Below are 23,378 nucleotides of genomic sequence, written 5' to 3'. Positions count from 1 at the left end.
CATGTAGAGAAAGAAGATAATACTGGCATTTTTTCATTTTATTTTCTGTATCTGGATGCCTCCTGTCAAAGAGTGCAATAAAAAACCTTTCTCCTCCACATAGCTAGTTCCAGGGCAGCATAGCTTGGATCAGGGTATTCTCAAGCTGATTGGTACTCGGCGTGAAATAAGTGCACTGCGTCAGTCAGCTCTAACATCTCTCCGCCGAAAAAATCACAGCTCGCACTGAAACATTTATGGTCACTGTGACAGTGGAATAGCGTAGCAGAGCACAGTGTGCTGTTGAGCAATTCTCCTGTTGTGAAGTCAATCAAATGCCCCTACGTGGTCACCAGGAAGAGCGGTGGTAGAAATCACAGGTGGGTGAAGGTGTGCGGTGCGCGTCAGTCCCCTCACCAGGGAAAGGGAGGGCGACACAGCCATTGCCTCAGCCGCAGCTCGTCCTGCTGTCAGCACACATCTCGTCTGTCCTGCCCATGGATGCATGCCGCTGAGCAGAATCCACTGCTGTTTGTCTGATGCCAGTGCCACAAGGGCCACTTTAGGCAACTGGGAGAGACCTTGGGATAAGCAGATGGAGATGGGTCTCCATTTTTTCTCTTGCTTGTGGACCAACTTGGTTCACATTCACTGGTTTTGGGTGGTGGTTTTTTTTTTTTAGGTAGTGGTGGTTTTTAGCATTTTGAAGTTTTGCGGTTGATTTTGGCAGGACCAAGATTGTGTTTTTTCTACATCCTAATAAAAATAAACATAAAGCTGTAGCTGGTGACTTGGGAGCTTAGTTTCTATGTTTAGTGGGATCTAATCTTCTGATTCTTCTTTGTTTTGTAATAAATAGCCTAAGCAGTCAAATCCATCCTGCGTTCCACTTGGTTGTGCACCACTTAACTGCTTGGTACTAGCAGAATATATCCTAATTTAGTTGAATTGTTGTTACTTCTATGCCATTTTAAGCAGCAGTGATTGCCACTCATTATCATTAGGCTAAAACGATTGCCTTAGAAGGATCCTAATAAGGAAGATGTCCCAATTAAGCAGAATGTGTTGTGCTAAGAAACTCCTTACAAGAAAAGATGTCACAGTGGCGTGTTGTAATATAATTCTATTATCTCATCTTTCTATAACATCTGCTCTAATATCTCACAGAGGTACTCTCAGCTTTGCATGATGATCATCCATTCTGGCTTTTGATGAAATCAAATCCAACTCAGCTGGGATACTGCCTTGAAAATGATCACACGTCTGTGGAAAAAACTGCTCTGCAGATATGCAGTTACTGAAATTTCCAGTTGCAAGAAGCCAGAGACAAAACCATTCAGATAAAACATCCAAACTTAGACAGGTGAAATAAAAAAAAGTTGCCCTTGCGTAGCTCAGAGGATCGTTCTTCACAGTGGTTCTGGAAGTGAAGTTTTGGCTGGTGAGAACCCGAAATCTGCAGAATTTGTACAACTTCTGCTTGTCTTTTATCAGTGCTTGCTGCTGTTGATAATTTTTTGGCAGATTTTGTTAGGCTCTCAGTTCTTTCATTTTTAAGCTTTATTGATTTGTTCTTCTACTGATTTTTCCAGGAGAGAAAGGGTGATCTCTTGTGGTTAAACTGCATAACTAGTGGCCTTGTGCTCTTTTCCTGGTTTTCTCCGGCATTTCTTATTTCACCTTGAATTAGTTACTGGTCTCTCTAGTGCTTTACTTTCAATTTGTCTATAAATTGGACGTGAATATTGCCTTACCTGCTTAACGCCAGGGTCTTAAGGCAAAATGGGAAGCTGGTAATACTTACTAATGTCTTTGGGTAGTAGGTGTTAAAGACACACAAAGTCACGTTCCTTCAGTCTCTTGCATCTGGTTCCTGTGCCTGTTCCACCCTTCCTCATTTGGGCTGCTCTGCCTACTCCTAAGACTCCGATTCTGGAAACTTTATCTCACCACCTGGCTTTCTCAAGAGCTTTGCATTTTCTCCATGCAAAGCCACTCCCTGTTATTTAACCGGGCTGGAATGTATGGAAAGAAGACACTTTGCACTCCTTGCCTTGAATACTTTCCAGGTCTTCTGTTCACTGAAAGCCCTGGCCGATATGATTAGCTTTCAGGCTTTCCCAGTAGTCTCCTTTCTGTAAGGAGAAGTCAAGATGTTTTCAATCTGCCTTGCGGGTTGACGGGCTGAGCTGAGGAGTCACAGTGCAGGTTGCTTCAAACCGCAGACACCATAGGGGTTTCTTTCCAACTTGGAGCTTCTACACGGTGGTTTGTGTCACTTGGTATTCACCAGCTCCTGTCTATTGGTGTTGGGACGCTGAGCTCATGGTGCTGGTGTTCCCACACTGTGCTTCAAAATCTGGTGTGTACCTGGGCGGTGCATCATTCCACATGCTCGTGGTTGCCACGATTGCAGAATGTGGGCTTAGCTGAGGTTTTCTGCGTGTTAGAATACCAACCTCATAGTGTTTGCACCTAGGGAAGTGTTTTGCTATTGCAAAGGCAGCTGGCAGTACTTTTGTCAGTTTTATTTCTATCCCATGGGCCTTTATGTTGTAGATCTCAAGAATGCTTTCTGGTGGGAAATATTTTGCTTCATGAGCTTGTGGAAGAAAAGTGATTTTTTTTTTAAAAAAAATTTTGTTTTATTGACTGTTTTATGAGCTCCTGAACTTCCCATGATTCTTTATGAGAACAGAAGAATGGACTCAAAGACCTTCTAGTCTCATGTTCCTGTGTTTAAAAAAAAAAAATTATATAGATATATAAAGAATATGACAATTGAGTGGGTTTCATACTCTTAAATGTAGTCCTTCTAGGTAGGTCAGCACTTGAGCAATGTAATGTGCAACACCACTTTTGGGGACTGTTCAGAGTTAACTACCATTTTCAGGCTCATTTTGTACAGCAATTTGCCTGGTATCTGACCTGCACACTTAATTTCTATAAACTCTTAGTAGGATCCAGTTCTTCATTGCAATGGCAGTATAAGCTGTTTTCCAGATATGTACATTTGCTTAAGATATAATGAATAGCTAAAGAGGGAGGTCAAAGATACTTTGAATTATTTTCTCTTGAAGGTAGGAGCACTTAATTAAAGAAAAATAACAAGAGAGCAGCAAAACCCTCATGCTTTTCTGCAAACTCTGAATTAATACATGTAGAGAAATCTGGCAATCTTTCCAAAGGAAGGAATGGCGAAATGTTCAAAAAAATGCTTTCTCATCCTTACCGTGCTTATATTTTTATTCAAAACGAACACATTCGTATAGGGTTTCCACTAGATGCCTCAGCAGAGATCATTTAAATCACGTTGTGCAGTGCGCATTTTTATTAACTTAGCACCACTGGAAATTTGTTTCAGTTTAGACCGTGGGATTTGAATACTAAAGGAGAGGGAGGAGGCAAACAATTAAAAACATGAGTGACAGTAGGTATTACTGGGCAGTGCAGACTTTGCTTTGCTTTCCTTGGTCTGTCACTTTGTGTGTGTGTATATATATATACACATATGTATAATCTGAGTTCAGCGATACTTGAGATATTATTTGGTCTTGGTGAATTTGCTGTACGCTCAAGCTTGATTACATGTCTTCAAATTCCTTCAAATACAAATAAAAGCTTCAAATATAAGAGGTGTATGGTGCTGAAGAATGTTTACAACAGGTGAGAAGGGGAAGGCTGGAGCAGAAACTTGAGATCTGCAGTAACTGGAACTGCAAATTTAAGTTCTTTATCTCTCCCATTCTCTTTTTTTCTGAGATGAACTTGCTATCAAAAAAGCTGCTTTAGGTGGCAAAGTTGGTTTGGGACCAACCTAGCGGATGTTTGAGGATGCAACACAGCCTTTCCCAGAACTTTACTGCCCATTCCAATAAACAGACTTGCCATTTTATTGCTTTCCAGATTGTGTACTCATTCATGGTAGTATACAAAAGACTGCTTGTCTTATTTTTTTGCTGTTTTGCCCTTTGATCTGCCTTTGCACGATGCAAATAGCTGTGCAGTGCCAAGAGCAATACATGGTCAATGGAAAGCCAGGAGCCTCCTATGGCTGAGAGAAAGCAACGTCCGACTGCTGGTCCTGGAGCATGGGCACTGTATAGGTGCCAGTGCTTTGGGAATTAAATGTTTTCAACAGCTGGTATATAAATAAGTGCAGGTATCTGTCTAAATAGAGGAACAGTGGAGGGGGCTTAGATATTTTTTTTTAACTATTCCTCTGTATTTAGGTGAGATTTTTGGCTACAAACCCTGTATTTCTCCTGCCCTGACAGCCGAAGAGGTCACACAACCTTTGCTGTGTCCAGTGTCGGAGTTGCTCTTGGCCATCAGGTCCTTCAGGCTGTTTTTCTGGGGGGCCACCGAGGAGCCGGGACAAGCTCTGCTGGGGCTGCTGCTGGGCGCTGAATTTGGGATGCTGGCGTGGTGCACGCACGCTGCTTCTGTCACGCTGCTTCTGTCACACCACCTGGGCACCTCCATGGCAAGCTCTGAAATGAGCATGCAGGAATGTACGTATATTTATGCTAAAATCTGCCTTGCAATGGAAGATGATGCAGCGACCAAGCCCAAGATGTGGGAATGTGTATGAGGAGACTGGAAACAGAGTTTCCAGGTACCCTTGGCTTCAGATGAGTTTGCTGAAGGTTGGAAATAACTGCTTCTTTTATAAGTTTGGGCATCTTCAGTCTTCACTTTGTCATTTTGTGCAATACTTCTTTGGTTTGGGATTTTTAAGTCCTTGGGGATTGAGCTCTGGCTTGTGTTTCAGATGAGCCCAGAGGGAAGGAAAAATGTGGAGTGCATTAATTGTACATCAGATTTTCCCTATGATGTTGTTTTTTTCTTTAGAGATTTGGGAGGGGGAGCATTAGGAGCTTGTCACTGTGATTTTTTTTTTTTTTTTTTTTTTTCTTCCCCCTTCCATCCTGCTGATTTTGGAATGTATTCTCTGCATTTCTCTTCAGTCTTTTACCCACAGACTGCAGGCTACCCTGAGGCCAAGGGCAAAGTGGATAAAGTAGTTTTGAGTATGGCCCACTCTGGATATGTCTCCTTGCAGACAAGTCCTAGACAGATCCGTGCCCTAAGGAGGGTACAGGTGAGGGGAATCACCAAAAGAGGTGACAAAATCCAAATACACTTGAGCACTTTGGTTGTCTCGCCTTGCTCCAGTGGTTCGCAGCCGTCATAGGTGCAATGTATGGCTGCTGTACATTGCTGAGTGGCACAGACCAGCAAGAGCCATACGGAGTGAGTCTGGCTCCGTAATCACCAGGCAACAACTGACTGCTTAATTTCCACTCTAGTGAATCGGAGAGAAGAAGAGGGATAAAGTAATGGGCAAAGAAGCGCACAGGGTTGAGTAACCGTGCAGAAAGGAAGGACACTGAACAGTGCCAGTCGAGAGAAAAGACAGATACTGACGTTCATTTCTGAAGGCAGCGCACAGAAATCTTTGGTGTGGAATGACAGATAGCATCAGCAGCCACAGCCAGAAAAGTAAGGGAGAAAAAGTCCCGGTTTTCAGGCCCTTGGAAACTTGAGGTCCTCGCCTGTTTGTCAAGTTCAACATGGTGTGGCTGAAGAAGCAAGCGGATAGTATCAACCTGCAGAGAATTAAAATAAGGAAGTTGAACTGTAGCCAAACCAGCGGAAGCTGGTTGTGGCTGTTTAAATGTTTCTATTTATTAAAAAGATATTTGTAATCACAAAGTTTTTACCTCTTTTCCCCTCCCTTGATTTGACGTGCTCTCATCTTGCTGGGGAGCAATTCCCTGCCATAGCCTTTCATCGGCAAGTTTTAGCTTTACGTCAAACACTGATAAAAAGAGAAGGTTTTTCTTCTAAAAAGCATTTTATTCTCTTTTCTTTAATCATTTTTGGGGGAAACAGTTGAAGCTAGAAAATTGGCAGAGTTGCATGCCTGAGCCATAGAATTCCCTTTCTCCATACTGGCAAAAACCAGATCAGATCCAGCAAAATTATGAGAGTTATAAACAGATCTCCCATCACCCCACTGGTCACCCGCTGTGGTCAATTATAGTTTGGAAGCTGGCATATGAGTATCAGATGTTTGGCTATTGCATGCCTTCACTGATGTCCAACCCAAGTCATACCCTTTGGCGTCACACATCCTATAATTTGCTAAGTTTTCGAACAATGGCGCATTTTGCATTTCATTTGCACTTTTTATCCAAGAACCTAAGAATACGCTCCCCTTGCTAAAGAACAGAGTAATTAATCATCAGGGCTGTTTGTGAAGGAAAAGGCCTGGCTGTGGGAACAGAGTTGTAGGCAAAGCAGGGGATAAAATGTCTGTATCCCACTGCTTTAATGGCTCAGAGAAATATCTCCTGTATGTATAATGATTTTAAACAATTTGAATCTTATTTATGAAGGTATCTTAAAACAGTATTTTTTCCACATGTAAGGTGTGTTTTCACTCAAAAATATTTTCTTGTTGGATATTCATTTTTTAAAAGGTGCCGTAAAGCTGTTTGTGCTCTATTTCTTGTTTTTAGAAATCTTATCAAGTATTAGATCAGTTATACATCTGTTTTCTGCAGGGAAGACTCTTCCAATTTTTGCCTTAATTTCTATCCATTAAAATCATAAAGAATAATCTAAATAAATGCAAAAGATTTCCAAGACAGAATACTTATTAAAATATGCAGGCAGGTCTGCATTTTAAATCCAGGTGTTGTACTTCTCGAGCTCTGTACATCCCCAGAATATAAATGTTGATCAAAGCACCAAGTGTTCATGCGAGTCAGCCACTGAGCGATGGCAGGAGAATTTGGAGAGCTTGTTTGATAAGCTGTTGTCATTTTTTTTATCCCTTAGCTCTCTGTTTTTAATTATTTCATCCCTGTTGCTGTGTCAGATGTCCTGCTCTTTCTCTCCAGAGTGCTTCCTCATGACTAGGCCAGACATGAGGAGCAAGTTTTTTACACTGAGGGTGGTGAAACACTGGCCCAGGTTGCCCAGAGAGGTCGATGGGTCGATGCCCCATCCCTGGAGACATTCCAGGCCAGGCTGGACGGGGCTCTGAGCAACCTGATCTAGTTGAAGATGTCCCTGCTCATGGCAGGGGGTTGGACTAGATGAGCTTTGAAGGTCCCTTCCAACCCAAACTGCTCAATGATTTTACAATTCGATGACTCGTGTTCCTCTCTCATGACCTTCCACACGTGCATATGGTTTTACTGTGACTGTTACAACCCCAGGACCAGAGCTGGGGCTGGGACTAAGGCTGCTCCTGCTCCATGTCCAGCATTCAAACAGGCTGTTAGGGCCTTTGTTCTGGTGTCGCTATTGCATGCAGAGGGTGATCCTGGTTTATTTAGCTTGATGTCATCTAACCATGGTGGAAAAGACCTTTGGTCCTGGTTTTTCCAGTGTGCATCCCTGCTTTCTGTTTTGAACATGCTCACTGAACCTGTGTCTTGTTTCTCCTCCCAGGATGGGTGATTTTAGGTCTGTGCTGCGAATGCAACTTTTAGACTAAACTGTTTGCAGGGAGGAGCTGGATGTGAGGAGGGAGTCCAGAACAGTTTGGTGCAGCTAACAAGGTGGCTGAGAAGCATCTCGTCTCAGGTGTGTTACCTGGACTTGTGATGCTCCAACGCAGTCATGTTTGTGGAGCTATTTTCATAACTGAAGTAAACAGGGATCAAGGTGGCCATTCTGCCTGAGACCTCCAATGTTACGTCTGTTGGTAGAATTATTGATCAGCAGAGTTACATGCCATATATTTTACTGAGCTGGGAAACTACATGAGTTCTTCCACTTGAAGAAGAACACTAAATATGTACCTCTTCTTTAATGTATTTTGTAAAGTCTGCTTGGCCCATAAGGGCAGAGCCTCTCCCCTGTGCTTAAAAGGAAGGAATAGTAAAAGCTAATGGGAAAAAAATATATATATTTCCTACTCTGGCTTCTTTTTAAAGGTAGTTGTTGCATATCACACAATTGGAGATAAGATGAAATTTAATCATCATAAAGAGGTACAATTCCACTGCCTCCAGCAGGTCTCCACCTGTGTGTGTCCCAGCGGGACTGGGAAGGTGATGCTTTGGAGAGCAGGGCTGTACGTGGCTGTTCATAGACCACAGGCAGGGAGGAGAGCTTGCTCTCCAAGCTGAAGTTCCATGCATCTGTTACCCAAGCAGTTACCCAGTTATCTGTTACCCAATGCAGTGTTTGCTCTTGTAAATAGGTTCTATTTTTTAGCATGACAGTGATTTTGATTAATAAATGTGTGCCCTCTATCTGCGCCAGAGGGTTTAGATGTCATGGCAGAAAGTGACTTTTGTGCCTGAATGAATGTGTTTGTAAATTATTTTATGTCAGTAGCTTTACTTATGTCCTGCCCCACAAAAATTCACAGCTGTAAGGGCTTCTGCATAATGGGCTTTTGAAGCCCACACAGTTCAAATAGCAGGAATTGTATTTACAGAAGAAATTCAATAAGCCCATCAATGACATTGTGAGCATCTTGATGCTGTCTGTTATTTTGGGAATTGTTCGTGGAATTTCCCTTACAGGAAGATACTGTAAATGTGTCATCTGTCTCATATATCATTTTAAAGCAAATCTTTAGAATTCTGTTGTAGAGATACCATTTTCTAATACATTTGTATGAGTTTGGAGTAGTTTCTAGGAGGCTTCTTTGCAAGCCTCTTGACCTCCTCCTTGGGCAATTCTCTAGGATTTTCTGCAAGAATTATCTCTAGGTGACACTGTAAGTGACTTGAGGATAGTCAGAAGAGCTAACAAGGGCCACTTCTGAGAGTACGAGTCATCTGTGACAGAGTTGTAGATGTTGATTGTCTTTGAGGTCTGCACACACAGGCTTTGTCTTGGAATGTCCCCAAAACAATGTGGCGATGGCAGCAAAGTCATCCATACCAGCTGAAATTACATTGAACTTCTCCTTTCTTTTTCTCCACTGTAGGTGTTCTCTGCCTGCCGGACAGCTTGAACCTTCATAAAGACCAGCAAAGGTCAAACAAGCCTGGGGAGGTGCAGATGTTCAGCCAGTCAGAGCTGAGGACTATCGAGCAGTCTTTACTTGCTACGCGTGTGGGGAGCATCGCTGAACTCAGTAAGTACAAGGTTGCTGATAATGTCTGGGTGTCTTTCCTCGGAGTAAAGCAAACCCACATGCATTGCCTGGTTGTGCAGAGGAGAGACGAGGAGGCATGTGTTGAAGGAGATGCGGGGTCAGATCTAGCCATGCTTATGCTCCATGGCCAATTTGAAAGCTGAAGCTATAGGAGGAAAGAAGTCTCATAGCAATGCCTATGACTTGTTTGCATACACTGCCCTAGTTTTTAAAGGTGAAAGATGCTTTGTTTCATCTCCCTACATTGTGTTTGAGAGCACCTCACAGCTTGGCCAGACTTGAAAATGTCTGTCACATTGATGTCCTGTCTCATTTCACTAGGATGCCTGTTTTGGGATGGGCAGGGAAAAACCTGAAGGTTGCAATAAGTGAAAGAAATATTGTCACAAATTTAAAGCAGAGCTAGTTCAACCTGTGTTACAGAGGGTCCTTCACCCTGCCTTTCCGTCTCCAGTTCCAGCACAGGAAAGAGCCAGAACTCAAACCTGCACCAGAGAAATTTGTGGTTGAAAGAGAAATTATTTGCTGTTAGTCAAAATACTTTCTGAGAAATAGGAGAACCTATGATATCCGTCAAAATCTGAAAGCTTTGGTTTCAGCACAAATAAATTGTAGGAGGCGAATGCCATGTGAATCCTCATGTGACATGGAGATAAAATTACCAAAAGTGCCTTTTTAGTGTGGGTTTTTTTTTTTCTTTTTTTTAATTAAGATAGATTCCTTCCAATCACATGTTTGTGGTGTAGTTAGAGATATGAAGCTAGGGGTTCGAAAACAGAAACATTCAGACAGAAAAGTCTGGGGTTTTCTTTCTGCAGTCTGTCAGAAGTACTGTCAACTATTTTTTTTCCGGAGGTCTCTTATGAAATTTTGGGGAGAAATCAAAAAGACTGAAATCTATGAAGATACAGCTGTCTGTTGTTCTTATAACTGAATTCTTTGTTACCAACATTGTGAAGAACATGCGCAGGTATCTCATATTCATTTTTCTGGCATTTTCTGTAGCACTGGGAGTCTCCTCTGTAGCTCCATCATATCATTAGGACTCAGTTTATGTGCTGTTCATGGGCCCTGTGGATGTACCATGGATGTTTGTCTACAAGCCGCAATATGAATTTCTGTTTTCAGCTTGCTAATTTTTCTCTGGTGAAATGTCAACAAGCCAAGAGCACTTACATGCTTTAGCGTGAAGTGTTGCTTCATCTCTGGAATCAGGTGTTTGGTGTTATTCAAATGAAGTAATTTAGGCTTATTTATTTCACGTGCATGAAACACACAACAGTACTGTCTGTATGCCATCTAAATTATGCATGACACAGACCTCTTTCTTAAAGTACATATGGTTGTGTTTTAATAAATAAGTAGTCTGTGGATATTTCAGGGTTGTTTTAATTTTAATTCTGGATTTTTTAAAAAATGTTTGTACGCAACCCAAAAAGCCAGGCTCCTTTAATTACCCTCCTGTTTTAAAATTTGATTTCCAGGAATCTGTCATCTCTGAGTAGTCCTACCTTAGTTTCAAATGCTTGGTTGTTGAGGTTTGCATTCTGTATGTCTGTTGACTGCAAACACATGGGTAAAAACCCTCTTCGGGGTGGCCAACTGGAAGAAAAGGGTGCATCAGTGGGAGCGAGATGCAGCTGTCAGAGAGGCTGACACCTCCAGCACGCTGGTAGCCCTCCAGAAAGCCCTCTGGACAACCGGCGGGGGCACCTCCCCAGCCGCTGCAAGCAGATGCATGTCGGGGAAGAAGCAGTAAGAGGAGGGGTAATTGGCAAAGCTTGTAAGGCTTGATGCTCGTTTGGGTGGAAGTCTTTGCTGAGGAGCAGCACCTGGCGCAGAGTTCTCAACTGAATTGTGAAAGGTGGCGTGGTGGTGGGCGGAAACCTGTGGATTTTGGGGAAAAAAATCCTAAAATGGAAGGAAAAGGGAAGGGGTGGAGGGTGCCGAGCGGGTTTGCTCGTTGTTCAGTGCTTGTGTATCTGTCTCTGGCAAAGGCAGAGGCTGTGACCTGGGGGTTGGAGCAAAGCCTCTGCTGTGGAGGGATGCAGGGGAACCGCAGTGTGGGGGCTGAAACGCCGAGCAGCGGGGAGAAGCCAGGAGGGAACACCTGGGGATCGGGGCACGTTGGTGGGGAGAGAGTAGGTGAAGGAGGATTTGTTGTTGCCTTGGTGGGGCGAGGTGGTTGGAGAGCTTTAGAAGTGGCATTACAGAGAGGAAAGAGGATATGGCAAGCTCTGGTATGGAGAAAATGGGATCTTAGGGGAAGGGTTAGGTATGTAAAAGCCCTTGCAGGGATTAATAAAGGTGATGAAGGAGACTCTCTGGATAGGAGAGAATTAGGAGAGTAGCACTTGTGAAGAGGAGGAGATGGCAACCACGAGTGAGTGGCAAGGACAGAAGCTTGTCCTGATGTCCCAACAGAGTGGGTAGTACCCAGGTGGGTGTCCGTAGTGTCCCACTGGCTTGCAATATCCCAGGAGCCAGGACTTCATTTCTGTTCTCTTCAAAAGAGCACAAAAGACAAGGGCAAAGTGTGATCTTGGAATAAAGCAATTTAATTTTATCTCAGGAAAAAAAAAAAAGGCAATTCTAATTGAGATTTCCTATAGTTTATCAGCATTAATAATTAAAGTATTGCAAGTGTGAAGAATACCTCGAATTAACAAATGCCCGTGTGTGGAGGAAAGGCTTCCTCTGCTCTCGATTCTGCCCAGCATCCTTGCACGCAGCGATGTGGCTAGCTGCTGGAGGCTTTGAGGCCAGGAAATCAAATCTGCCCCCTGGAAGACGACAGCTGGCAAGCGGGGCCCATTTACTGGCTGGCGCCCGTATTTCAGCTCAAATCTTCGTAGCTTCTTCACGGTCTTTGTGTCTGTCCCAGGTGGAAAAATAGATTCACAAGGTGAAAAGCCTTGCGTCTCGTGGTATCTTCACACTGCCCTACACATGGTGCCCTTGTTTGTCTGCCGCCTTTGTTTGTTCGTACGTGCTGTCAGCACGTTAGAAAAGACCATTTGGTTGAGCTGTGTCTCCCTGGAGTGTGATAGAGGCGATAGAAAACTGGGGAAATGTAGGATGGTAGACACAACCGTAGAGGAAGGGTAGTACCCTCTGGGAATGCTGCAGAGGCGGAGGTCCACCCAAGCTGCCATCGAGAGGTCCTCATGACCAGGCAGGTGCAACCAGACTCATGGACGCTGTTCCTGTACCCCCAAAACCCTGCTTGCCTGGGCTTGGTGGTTCTTCTACTCTCATCTCCCAGGCTTAGCAGGCAGCGGGCGCTGGTCGTCGCTGGGACAGCCCAGCCCTGCCTGGCGGCAGCGGGGTGAGGTATCGCCGCTGGCCCTGGGGCGCTCTCCCAAAAACTGGAAGAAGAGGCGATGTTGCTGACTTAGGGGAAAAATCAAAGGAAGGTTTTGTCTCCAGGACTTAGGAGGGGAATGTAAATAGAGATCTAATTCTGCAACGCAATTACAGCGGTAATGTGGGATTCCAAGGAAAAGGCTTGAAAAATTAATGTGAAACCTTATTCATTAAAATATAATGAACATGGCACAAAGTTAAGGAACAACAATAAATCTGGCCTATGTTATATTGGCATTTAGTATTCATGAATTGTAATTGCCTACTACAGTGTGTTTTAAAATAATGCAATTTCATTTGAAATGCTTATTATATAGAGAACATTGGGAAGAACTGAAGCACAGCAAAAATAATAGGATTTAAAACAGTAGTCTGATGGTATTTTACTGTTTAATCTTAGAGAAAATATTTCACAAGGCTTTTTTTTTTTCTTCGGTGTTTCCTAAAGTTTCATCTATTTCCAGACCAGACCTAGAAGGGGAATAGATACATTTGGAGTTTTTTCAGAAAGTTTTGGGGATTCTTCTAGATTTCTGATTCTTCTCTTTTATTTCCTCGCCCTTCAGATGGGGAAAAATAAGTAGACTGGATAAAAAAATAGAGGAATATTAGAGAGAGCTTTGGCTGTTGAGAGATTCCACGATACTGCATTTTGACCTTTGAATATTTTTCCTAACTTCTTTATACGCATGTTTGCAATCCACAAACATTTACCTATATTTAACTGCATAACACCCCAACACAGCTATTCATCACCCATCTAAAAATACCACTGCCAGCTTGGAGACCAGATGCAGAAGGGATGAGGCTCACAACTGGAGGTCGCTGGTTTTTTGCTGAATGAAGGAGGCCCCTCTTTCTCTTGCGTGTGCAAGGCGGTGACAAGGAAGAGCAGAAATGTTAGGGCGTGCTGGGCACCAATCCTGGCACCAAGAAATACTCCCCCCTCGCTGCCTTCCAGTGAAGACCATGAGGTCTCAGTGTAGGCTGAACTGGGAGAACCACCCCATGCTGAGGTGCGTGCGTAGGGCTGCAGAAGAGTTGTGTCTCTTGAGCCACATGGAGGAATAAACTGTGGCTTCATGCGTAGTTAGTTAGTAGGTAGAAAACTGTTTGGGGCTTGCTTTGAGTCTAAAAATGACCAGTCCGCTGTGGCTTTCCTGGGTGAGAAGCTTGCCATCTGGTCTTATGCAAACCACAGGACTGCTGCTGGTGGCAGTGGTATTACTTTAAGTGTTAACCACAACAATTAGGCATTTTTGTTTTAAACTAGGATAATCTGAAGATGCAGATGCGACGTACGGCTACTGATCTCAGAGGGTTTTAGCCTTTTGGACGGTGTTTAACTTAGAGCAGCTCCCAGACATGCTGTTCAGGCCAGTATTTCCCCCACATCACCACTCAGGTCTCAGCAAGGTTTTCCTTTTTGCCACTGGAAAAATGCTGCCCTTCCCCATCATCCTCTCTTTGCCTCCACAGTGCTGAATGTATATATTTCCAAACCAACAACCTCGCAGTAGGTCCTGGCACACTTTAGGGATGAAAGGAAGGGTTACTGGTTAAGTGTAAGTCGGAATGTGATTGCACATACCAATACTGTTTTTCATTTCTCCTCGTTGCCCCAGCTGAGGAGATGATGAAAGTCTGCATCCCCTCCCTTGCCTTTTCATTTAGTGTCAAACCTCTGCAACCAACAGGAAGGAGCGCTGCAGGAGCCATAAAAATTGATTCATGTCCTGTAAGAAAGAGGTTAAACCTAGGCTTAGAAGCAAATGCCAGGGTGAAGGTGCTTGCTGGAAGGGTGGCATTTGAAGGAGTGTTGTTTTAAGTGCTCTGCTTATTTACTGCCAGAACAAAAGCCCTGCTTGTTCAGATACTTTTTTTTCCTCAAACCAAGCAGCACCGTAAAGAGAGGCCAAAGCTTATTCCCTCTCAACAGTTTGGTTCATGCAGCACAGTGCTGAGCTAAGTGGAGGTACTATCCAAAACCTGCTATTCAGATGGTAGTGCTCCCTTCAGCATAGGGTTTGGCCATAGACTGGCAGCCTATGTGGGCAGTTTCCAGATGTGGTGATACTTCTCCTAGTTTTCAAGGGCTCTCCGCTGGGTTATTGCACAAGATCTCTATGTCCACACTTCCCCGTTATTTTCTGGCCCTCTTGTTTGCGGTTCCTCCTCGCTGCATTCCACACGTCATCCACTCTATGTATGTTGAGGTGCCCCTTCGAGCCCCAGCAGAGAACAAAAGACAGATTAATGCAGTGCTTAAATGCTAGGTAGTTTCTTGCCTCCATTAAGTGCTAGCTGGTTGCAGGCTCCTTTAGCTGCTACTCTGTTCCCTTTGCAGCCCGCTCTGGGCTGGACCTGAGCCTCCATTCGTTGTCTGCATCTGTGCATAAGAAACGTAAAGGGTTACTTAATAGCCCCAAACCACCTCCTGCTTTTTTTCCCTTCCCCCCGAGATACCCGCCATCATAAACCATAAAGCAATGCATTTATTTATCAGTGGAAATGAAGCAGAAGGGAGGATAATTTGAAAGTACCAGCTTGCACCCTGCTAAGGCTTTACCTTCCCTTTCACTGCCCTGCTGGGAGGGGTCATGGATTTCTATCATGGGTTACAGGGGCTGAAACAGAGGCAGCTGTCACTTGCCTGCATTCCCATGTGCTGTCAGCACTCCTTTGGGGGCTCCCCAGCTCCCCCTGTGGGTGAGGCCCAACCTCCTTCACCTACCTGGAAGCCAAGCCTAGGTCTGTCCCCATGCAGATAATTTTGTTCCCTTGGGCCTTCTAGCTCATGCATTGAAGCCCACTCAGCTTTGATGGCTTCTATCAGGAATAGTGTGGCCAGCAGGACTAGAGAAGTGATCGTGTCACTGGTGACCACTGGTTCAGCACTGGTGAGGCCCCACCTTGAATCCTGTGTTCAACTTTGGGCCCCTCATCATAAGAAGGACACTGAGGTGCTGGAGCGAGTGCAGAAGAGGTGACAAAGCTGGTGAGGGGCCTGGAGCACAAGTCTGATGAGGAGCGGCTGAGGGAGCTGGGGCTGTTCAGCCTGGAGAAAAGGAGGCTGAGGGGAGACCTGATCGCTGTCTGCAACTGCCTGAAAGGAGGTTGTAGCATGGAGGGGGTTGGCCTCTTCTCCCAAGTAGCAAGTGATAGGATGAGAGGAAGTGGCCTCAAGTTGTGCCAGGGGAGGTTTAGATTGGATTTTAGGAAAAGTTTCTTCATGGAAAACGTTGCCAGGACGAGCACACTTCAGCTGGCCTGTTCAGCCGTGGAGAGGGGCTCTTAAATTCAAAGTTTGAGGACATGGGTCTACATCAGGCCAAAGAAAATCCAAATAAAGTCCATAAGGCAGTGGCAGTCTGCAGAAGGAAGGCTCCGCATTAGGTTGGCAGATGAATAGCTATCTGAGTCAAAGCTTGTTTTGTTTGGAGTTGATGTGGTTTAAGGGGAATCAAACACAAACATCGTGTTTGCCATGTTGGATTGGAGATTTTGAAGGTAATAGTGTTGTTATAGTAGGTATGTGAACTTGAGAAGGTTTAATTATTATTGCGGCTTTTTTATGGGATATATCCAATGCCTAATTTCTCAGTCTTCAAAGGCTTTGGAAACACCAAATCTGACACAAACACTTACTCCGTAATATAAATAGAAGCATTTTGTGATGGTAGGATAAGTGGAGATAAAAGGTTAAACGTTCTGTGGGAGGCCACAGGGAAGCCAATGTCAGTAAATGGGCTGCTCATATCACTGTCCTGTCTATTGACGTTGAATTCCAAGTTTGGGTCCACAGTTCCTTCATCGGCTCTTCCATGGGAGAGGTGAATGGGTGTTAGGAGAAGAAAAGATTTCCTGGGGTAACAAATTCCCATAGGGGCACGACGTGGGCAAGCCGAGATGGCAGATGTAGGGAGATTTCTGCAAGGCCAACTCGATGGTGAATCTGTTGTACATAGGATGCTCCACTGATGGTGGGTTATGGCACCCCAAGTGCACCTGCACTGCAGGGCAGCTGGCTCTTGAATCTGGAATACACTGTGTGCCAAGAATAGCATAGCTTTATGTTTGAAGATACTTTGTGCTAAGTGAAATACATACTAAATACTTTCTAGCGTGCACTCATCCTAGCTCTCTGCACACTCCTTTCCTGGTATAGTTGGGTCATCTTGAGTTAACAGTAGAAAGACCTCCAGTAAATCATTTGAGGAAAGGTTTCGCTCGAGCCGTTTTTGCTCAGCTGACTTTTGAAACATAGAGATTGATGCAAGACCAGAGGCAGAGCAAACATGGAGGAACAGCACAGCTGAAATTGAGAGTGTAGCTATGCTCGGGCAGCTGACTGAGTGGATGGCTGGAGGCAGTCTACTGTGGTACAGGAGACACAGTTCAACTACTTGTGTTCACCTGCATTCATGCACTTAGAGGCATATGCTGGGGTGAGCTGTAGCAATGCATCACTTTGGTGCAGAAACCGGAGGCAAGGAGGTAGAATGGGAGGGAGGCTTAGCTACAGTGTGGGAAGGATTCAGGATGGCCATGACTACCAGGCAACAGTCAGATGAATAGACCGTAGTTTACTGTCAGGGTTATAATTTGTGTTTTCAATACAGTCTCCCCAGAGCTGGTTCTGAGCAAAACCACAGATCCAAGACTTTTATACGGAGGTGTGAAACGGATCCAGGTCAAGAAAGTTAGTTTTGTACCTGGCTTACATTCTTGTAAGGGGGCAAACTTTGGAAACTACTGGCCATGACATGAAGTTGGCATCTGGAGTGCAGGTCCCTAATCAATATGCCTCCTTTTCATGTTCTGGACAGGACACATGAGGATGTTACGGGCTCTGAAGGACAGATACAACTCCAGTCTATGGCTCTGGTCCCCTCTTTGCAGGAGAAAATGTTCACCCAGGTAGCACAGCAAAGCACTAACACTGCTGCTGTCAACATGCCCCACTGCAGGGCATGATTCCTGAGACCAGGCTACACGCATTGGAGTCGTGGACGGCCAGAAGGATGATCAGACCAGCGTTGTCAAACTGATGGGTGCTGCCTGCAGGACGCTGTTGTGCAAGAAGCGGAGACAACAGATCCTCCTCCCTCCCCTGGGCTTCAAGGGAAAGAGGCAGGCCAAAGAACTGTGTGGCTTGTTTTCTGTGTGCAAAAATATCATCGTTAAGTTGTTCTTGTGGTTTTAGGACATGTTTTTGGAATGAAAAAAATCTAGAGGTAGGTGTCATAGGGAGTGGCCGTTTAAGGATGGGTCCAGCGTCGTTGACCTCTGGGTCACGGTTGTGCAAACACACACCCAGCTGAATGTTTTAGGCTGTGGAAGTCTTTCCCTCTGAAAGCGGCGAGCCTGCTCCTGGGCAGGCATGTTTGTGAGGTTGCGTTCATCATGACAGACCATAAAATCCCTCAGAAAGCTGCTCAGAAGTAGGCATTGGGCATCTATTGTTTCCTCTTTATTCTTTCTCTTTTTGCTTTTCTTCTTCCTCCCCCAATGATCTTACAAAATTGGAAACGGGTGTGTTATTTTTTTAAACTTTGGGCTCTAAAATAGTAAGAGTAGTGATAATAGCTTTTACCAAAGCCAAACATAGTAAAAAAAACCTGCTTACCTCGTTGCAGTAGAGAGGGCTCGAGCAGTCCGGTTGTGTACTGTATGTTGCTGAATATACCACCCCCATACAGGCTGGAGCAGCTTAACTTTCCCTGTCACATCACATCTTTGGCTTGAAGTCAGTGAAGCTGTTCCTTAAATATGCAGCATTGCCTTAAACCAGGCCCATGTCAAAACATGCGCATTACATAATATTTTCAGTGTTTAAGTCAAACGTGTGTGGATCTTGCATTCATAAACCGTGCTGAACTGACAGCAGCAGCAATGGGCAAGTCCTGCTTTAGTTGTGTAGAGGGTGAAATGCTGGCAGCTACAGCGGCAGCTCTCTGCACGCTGCAGTGCATTTGATGGTTTTGTAGGTCCTTTGCTAGCTGCCATGCAAGGCACGGCGCTTCTCCTCCGGGCTGACAAGCTCCATCCAGCGCGGAGCCACGTTGCTGGAGCTCTTCTTTGTCGTCACCTGAGGCTGCAAGGCAGTACCGGCCTGGGGCTTCCCGCCACCTTTGCTGCCCTCCAGTTCTGGCTTCCCAGCTTCGGCAACAAAAATATCCTCAAATATATCCCCACGTGTCTACCCCACGCAACATGCTGTCGTCCTCACCCTGGCTGTGCTAGCAGAGAAATTTGTGCGTTGACTCGCGTGGCTTACATTGCGTACATTGTGGAAGTGTTTATTTGTTTTAAACTAAAAACAAAATAAAACTGGCAAGATCTTTTGTCAGGCAGATCAGCTCCCCAGTCTGTTCCTTGGATGGGTTGCAGGTGGTGGAACAGGGGCGAGAGTGAGCGCAGGGGATCCCCGCCAGCCCCTTGTGCCGTGACGCCGCAGCCCTCAGGAGCCGCATCCCTGGAGTTACAAGACTGACTCAACTGCTGGGATTTTTATTTTTCATGGGGTTTTTTTTGGAAATGATGCACTTAGGAATTTATTTGCCTTCCAGATACACTCAGCTGATACATCTGAGACATGTTTTCAGGGCCAAAAAAGATGCAGAAGCGCCAGCAGTGGTGTGAGCAGGTAACCTCCCCTTGCAGAGCACTGACGTATCTGAAGGGCAGAGACAGCTGACACAAAGTGATAAAGGGGCTTTACTTGTACACAAATCCAAGGTTGCCCTCAGTGTTCAGATATACTGTGGCTTTTACAGCTGGCAAGGAGACCAAATAGAAGTTGCGTTTTCCAGATGAGCTGCTGGAGACCAGACCAGTGAGTCCCATCATGGAGCTGGTTTCATGTCTGTGGGCTTTGGGGTGCCCTGGCCACGATCAAAGAGAGTTTCAACTCTTAGTATATTCTTTGGAAGAAACCAGAGAAGCAAAACTGTGTTTAGCAAGGAAGAGTAGAAGCAGCAAAATGTGCTAGGGATTGAAACACCACACGTGCATCTTGAACCAGATGTTGTACTACGCTACATTTTACAGAGTATGTGTAAGTACTACCATACACCATGTGCGTGCGCCTGTCAGCTCCCATGTCCCTTCTTGGCACTGATCCTGGTGCACACATATGTTCCGGCAGTCTCTGCCCTGAAGAATTTGCACCGTAACTGGATGCTGCTGGAGGAGGAAAAGAGCACCAGGGCATGCAGTGGTTTGTCCGAAGTTACACTGTGGAATAAAACAGAGAGCGGTGATTCCTGTGCTGCTTCCAGTGCTCTGCCTGTTGGGTACCAGGATCATAATGCAATTTTTATGCTTACTTACTGCCCTCTGTGAAGCTCAGTGCTTTATAGGTATTGATTATTTAAGCCTTGAGTTGTCTCTGATAGAGGAATGTTATAATAATTGTTAATATAGAAATTATTTGAAATGTAACCAGAGATAATATAGCAAAGGCAAAAGCAAGATCTGAGCCAATCAATTTTTGCTATAATGTAATTAAATGAGGCTTAAACATAAAAAGCATTAATTCAGCTTTAATAGCATGGATCGGTTTGGGTTTCTTAAGAAGCGGTTGAGGAAACGGAATAGATGAGTGAACTCCTGGTCATATTGAAACAGATGGGAGCTCTGCCATTGATTTTGGTGAGGCTGGAGTTTCTCCAGCCTTGCATCAGCAGCGATGCTGAGCTGCCCGTCCTGCCCATGTCATTCTTGCTGCTGCCTTCCCTCCTTACTCACCGTGCAGCTTCCTCGCGTGCAGGATGTGTCATCGAAGTCACGTCGCCCCAGCACTTGGGGAGGGATGGGGATGAAGTAATGCTGCTGCCTGAATCTGGGCCTAAATTGCGTCCTGATTTTTATTCATCATTTGGTACAGAAGTCAGAGGAGTCCTCTGGTGCTTTCTGTCTCGGTCCAAGTTTAACCACATGCTTTAGTGCCGTAGTGGCTTGGGTCTGAAAAGGCTGAATTTAGTACAACTCCTTTTTGTCTGCTTTTGCTATTATTGTTAAATCCAAATGTTGCAGCCAGCACTTCCCACACTTTTTTGTTTTCCTTTTGGAGAAAAAAAATAAAAATAAAAAAAGGAATTTACTCTTGCTGTCAGCAATGTCGCTAGCGGTTGAACTGGCCTGTGCTAAGCTTGGCAGTGCACATCTGCTGTGGCAGAGTGGGCTGAGCGAAGGGGGTCCCAAACTTTCCTGCTGCTGTGGTTGCCTGCAGATAATTTTCTGGAGGACTGGGGAATCATCTCAGGGGCACATCTGTTTCTGCTGCAGACCTGATCCTGCAGGCTTTCGACATGCACAGCTGCTCTCGGAAACGATGAGCATGCAGGGCTGCAAGATTGGTCCTGTCATGACAGTTTCCTGGCAGAGGGAAAAGACAGAAACTATTTTTAAATGAAAGCTTTGAATCAGAGGAATATTGCAGAGTGCAGCAAAAAATCGTGTCAAAACCCTGAAATCATGTACTCTGCAGTTTTCTCATGCCAGCGGTTTTCTTCTCATGGTTTTAAGGCTGTGATTTTGGAGGACTGGGCTGAGCATATTTCAGCGAGACGTTTCTATTCTCCGTGGTGCACATTATCACAGCAGCAGCATCATTTTCTGTGCGAGTCAGCCTGGAGAGAGGTGATGTGCTGTGAAGTGTTCACAGGGGTGGGACTTTGCAAAAAAACCTGTAGCTCTGCTTTGCACACAGTTAAGATGATTCTCCTTTAAGTTTGCCCAGGAGTTCATTATTCACCTTTTTTTCCCCCCCAGATTTGGTTTTATATTCCTACCTCGGTGCACATTTCCAACTCTTCCTTCCAAGTTTCGATGCTCAGTGGTCACTTGGGAAAAGCAGATAACAGAAAGTGTGTGACGACTTCTTAACGCTGGGAAATTATGTCCTCTTTTCCCATCACTCGTTTTTGTATAGCTTAAGAATGACCCAAAGGGCTCTTGCTCAGTTTTTCATTTAAAATAAACCATCTGATTTGACCTGAGATCATTATTTACCCCCAAAGCACTCTCAGAGTGATTTGAACATGTGAAAACAGGCAATTTATAACCACAGTTGTTTCCCTGCCTTTGATAGAGTGGTCACTAGTCAACAAACGTAAAATTCACTGCTTTGGAGGGAGATGCTTTAGTTAATTAGTTACAATCAGCACGGTGCTCAGAGACTCACTGCTGCTTGCCTGTATATTTGACTGCTAATCTCACTCGCTGGCTTTGCTGATCCTGGTCCATATATTGCGGCTGGTTTCTCACACCCACCCTGCCAGGATGTGCCCAGAACCACGTCGGTGGATGGGAGACGAGGAGCATCTTTCTCTTGGGCCATTTTCTGTGCTCTGGAAACCTGAGGGACTGGGTGAGCCTGCTTGACAGGTTTTGCTCTTCTGCTAACGTGAAGTTTTATAGGCCCAGCCTGGGCTTAAAAATTGTAATTTCAGTTGCACGTTTCTGATATTGGCTTTTAGCAATTTTTTTTCCCCTTTTTTTCTTCACCCACGTGTCCCTTCGCACACTCCTGCAGTGCTCTGTGCCTTATCCAACTGCCTCCTTCCTTGTGTCAATGGGCTGCATTTCCCTTCGACCCCTACCCAGAAGCATGCAGCTTTTGGTGCCACTCTGCATCATCCCCACTGGTCCTTTTTGGAACTACGGGGTTTTGGCAGCCTCCAAGGTCTGCCTGTGGGTAGCTGAGACCCCAACCCTGGCATACTGGTTCTTCTGGCGGTGCTGAGGGAGACCAGCCTGGCGCTGCTGACACACCGTATTTGCAGAAACCCATCTCCTCCAGGACGCCGAGGCTCGTCTGCAGCCCAGGTATGCTGTGCCATGCCGCATAAACCGCTAGGCAAAGTCCGATCTGGCGATGAGCAGTGCACAGGATCCCATCCTACCTTTTACTGTTTGCACATGTGAGTTTAAATGGAAGGAAAAACCAACCCTGGTACGCCTTTTGGGTTGAAAACTTCAGGGAGAGGCAGCCAAAAAGCCTGGCATTCACCCTGCTTTTGCTTTTTTCCAGGTGACCTGGTGTCTCGAGCGATGCACCACCTCCAGCCCCTCAACGCCAAGCAGCATGGGAACGGGACGCCGATGCACCAGAAGCAGGGATCGCTCTACTGGGAGCCGGAGGCTCTGTACACCCTCTGCTACTTCATGCACTGTCCGCAGATGGAGTGGGAAAACCCCAACGTGGAGCCGTCAAAAGTCACGCTGCAGACTGAGAGGTAAGAGCCGCCGTACGGCAGTTAGTGTCATGGTGAAGACGTTTCATTAATAAATCAGCCTGGATGGCTAATTGCTAATTATAGCTTGTGCGTGAGAGACTGTGGAGCAGTCTGGTCTGGTTTAGGATCACCTCTTTGAAATCCGTTTCTCTCGCCGAAACGCTGCGTGGCTGACCCAATATATATCAAAAGTGACACCCAGTGGCTACATACAGCAAATTGGTTCCAGATGTGCACTCAAGAGAGATTTCCTTTTCCTTTCGTTGTTGCTCAGCTATTCTGTGTTTTGGAAAAGAAAATGAGAACTACTATTTCTGGCCTAGCAGGTTTGGGTTTAAATGTGTTTTTTCTACACTTTAATAGGGCTCGACAGCTGCGATTGGGGAAGTGGAAAATGAATAGAGTAGTGTGTAGAAAGGAGAAGTCATTAAAGATGCTGGGCTCCAGCCGTGACGAGGAACTGGGTGCAGGGATAACCTTGGGGCTGCCCCGGCCAGGGATGTGACAGGCTCTGGCTGTGCTGCTGTTGTCCCTGCTCCAGGGATGGCCGGTGCAGGGCGGGGACACGCCTGAGGCCCCATCCTGACTCAGGATCTGTCGTAAGGTGAGAAGGAGATGCCACTGAAGCCAGCGATGGGGTCATCAAATACTGGCAA

The 23,378-nt window shown here is 45.3% G+C and overlaps 1 protein-coding gene across 5 annotated transcripts in view; it reads left to right on the top strand.

Annotated features, from left to right (window-relative positions):
• ABTB3 (ankyrin repeat and BTB domain containing 3) overlaps positions 1–23,378 on the top strand; it is a 178,393-nt gene that overhangs the window by 93,245 nt on the left and 61,770 nt on the right. For 3 of the 5 annotated variants that reach the window (XM_065639654.1, XM_065639634.1, XM_065639645.1), the window contains 2 exons: positions 8,942–9,091; positions 22,518–22,722. In XM_065639654.1, the coding sequence (XP_065495726.1) occupies positions 8,942–9,091; positions 22,518–22,722 (355 nt within the window). The remainder of the gene's footprint in view (positions 1–8,941; positions 9,092–22,517; positions 22,723–23,378) is intronic. The other 2 variants (XM_065639671.1, XM_065639664.1) reach the window with 1 other exon arrangement.

The sequence above is a fragment of the Caloenas nicobarica genome, chromosome 1, assembly GCF_036013445.1.
Source record: "Caloenas nicobarica isolate bCalNic1 chromosome 1, bCalNic1.hap1, whole genome shotgun sequence".
NCBI lineage: Eukaryota > Metazoa > Chordata > Aves > Columbiformes > Columbidae > Caloenas > Caloenas nicobarica.
The sequence above is the reverse complement of the archived record's forward strand: the minus strand, read 5'-3'. Positions and strand labels throughout refer to the sequence as shown.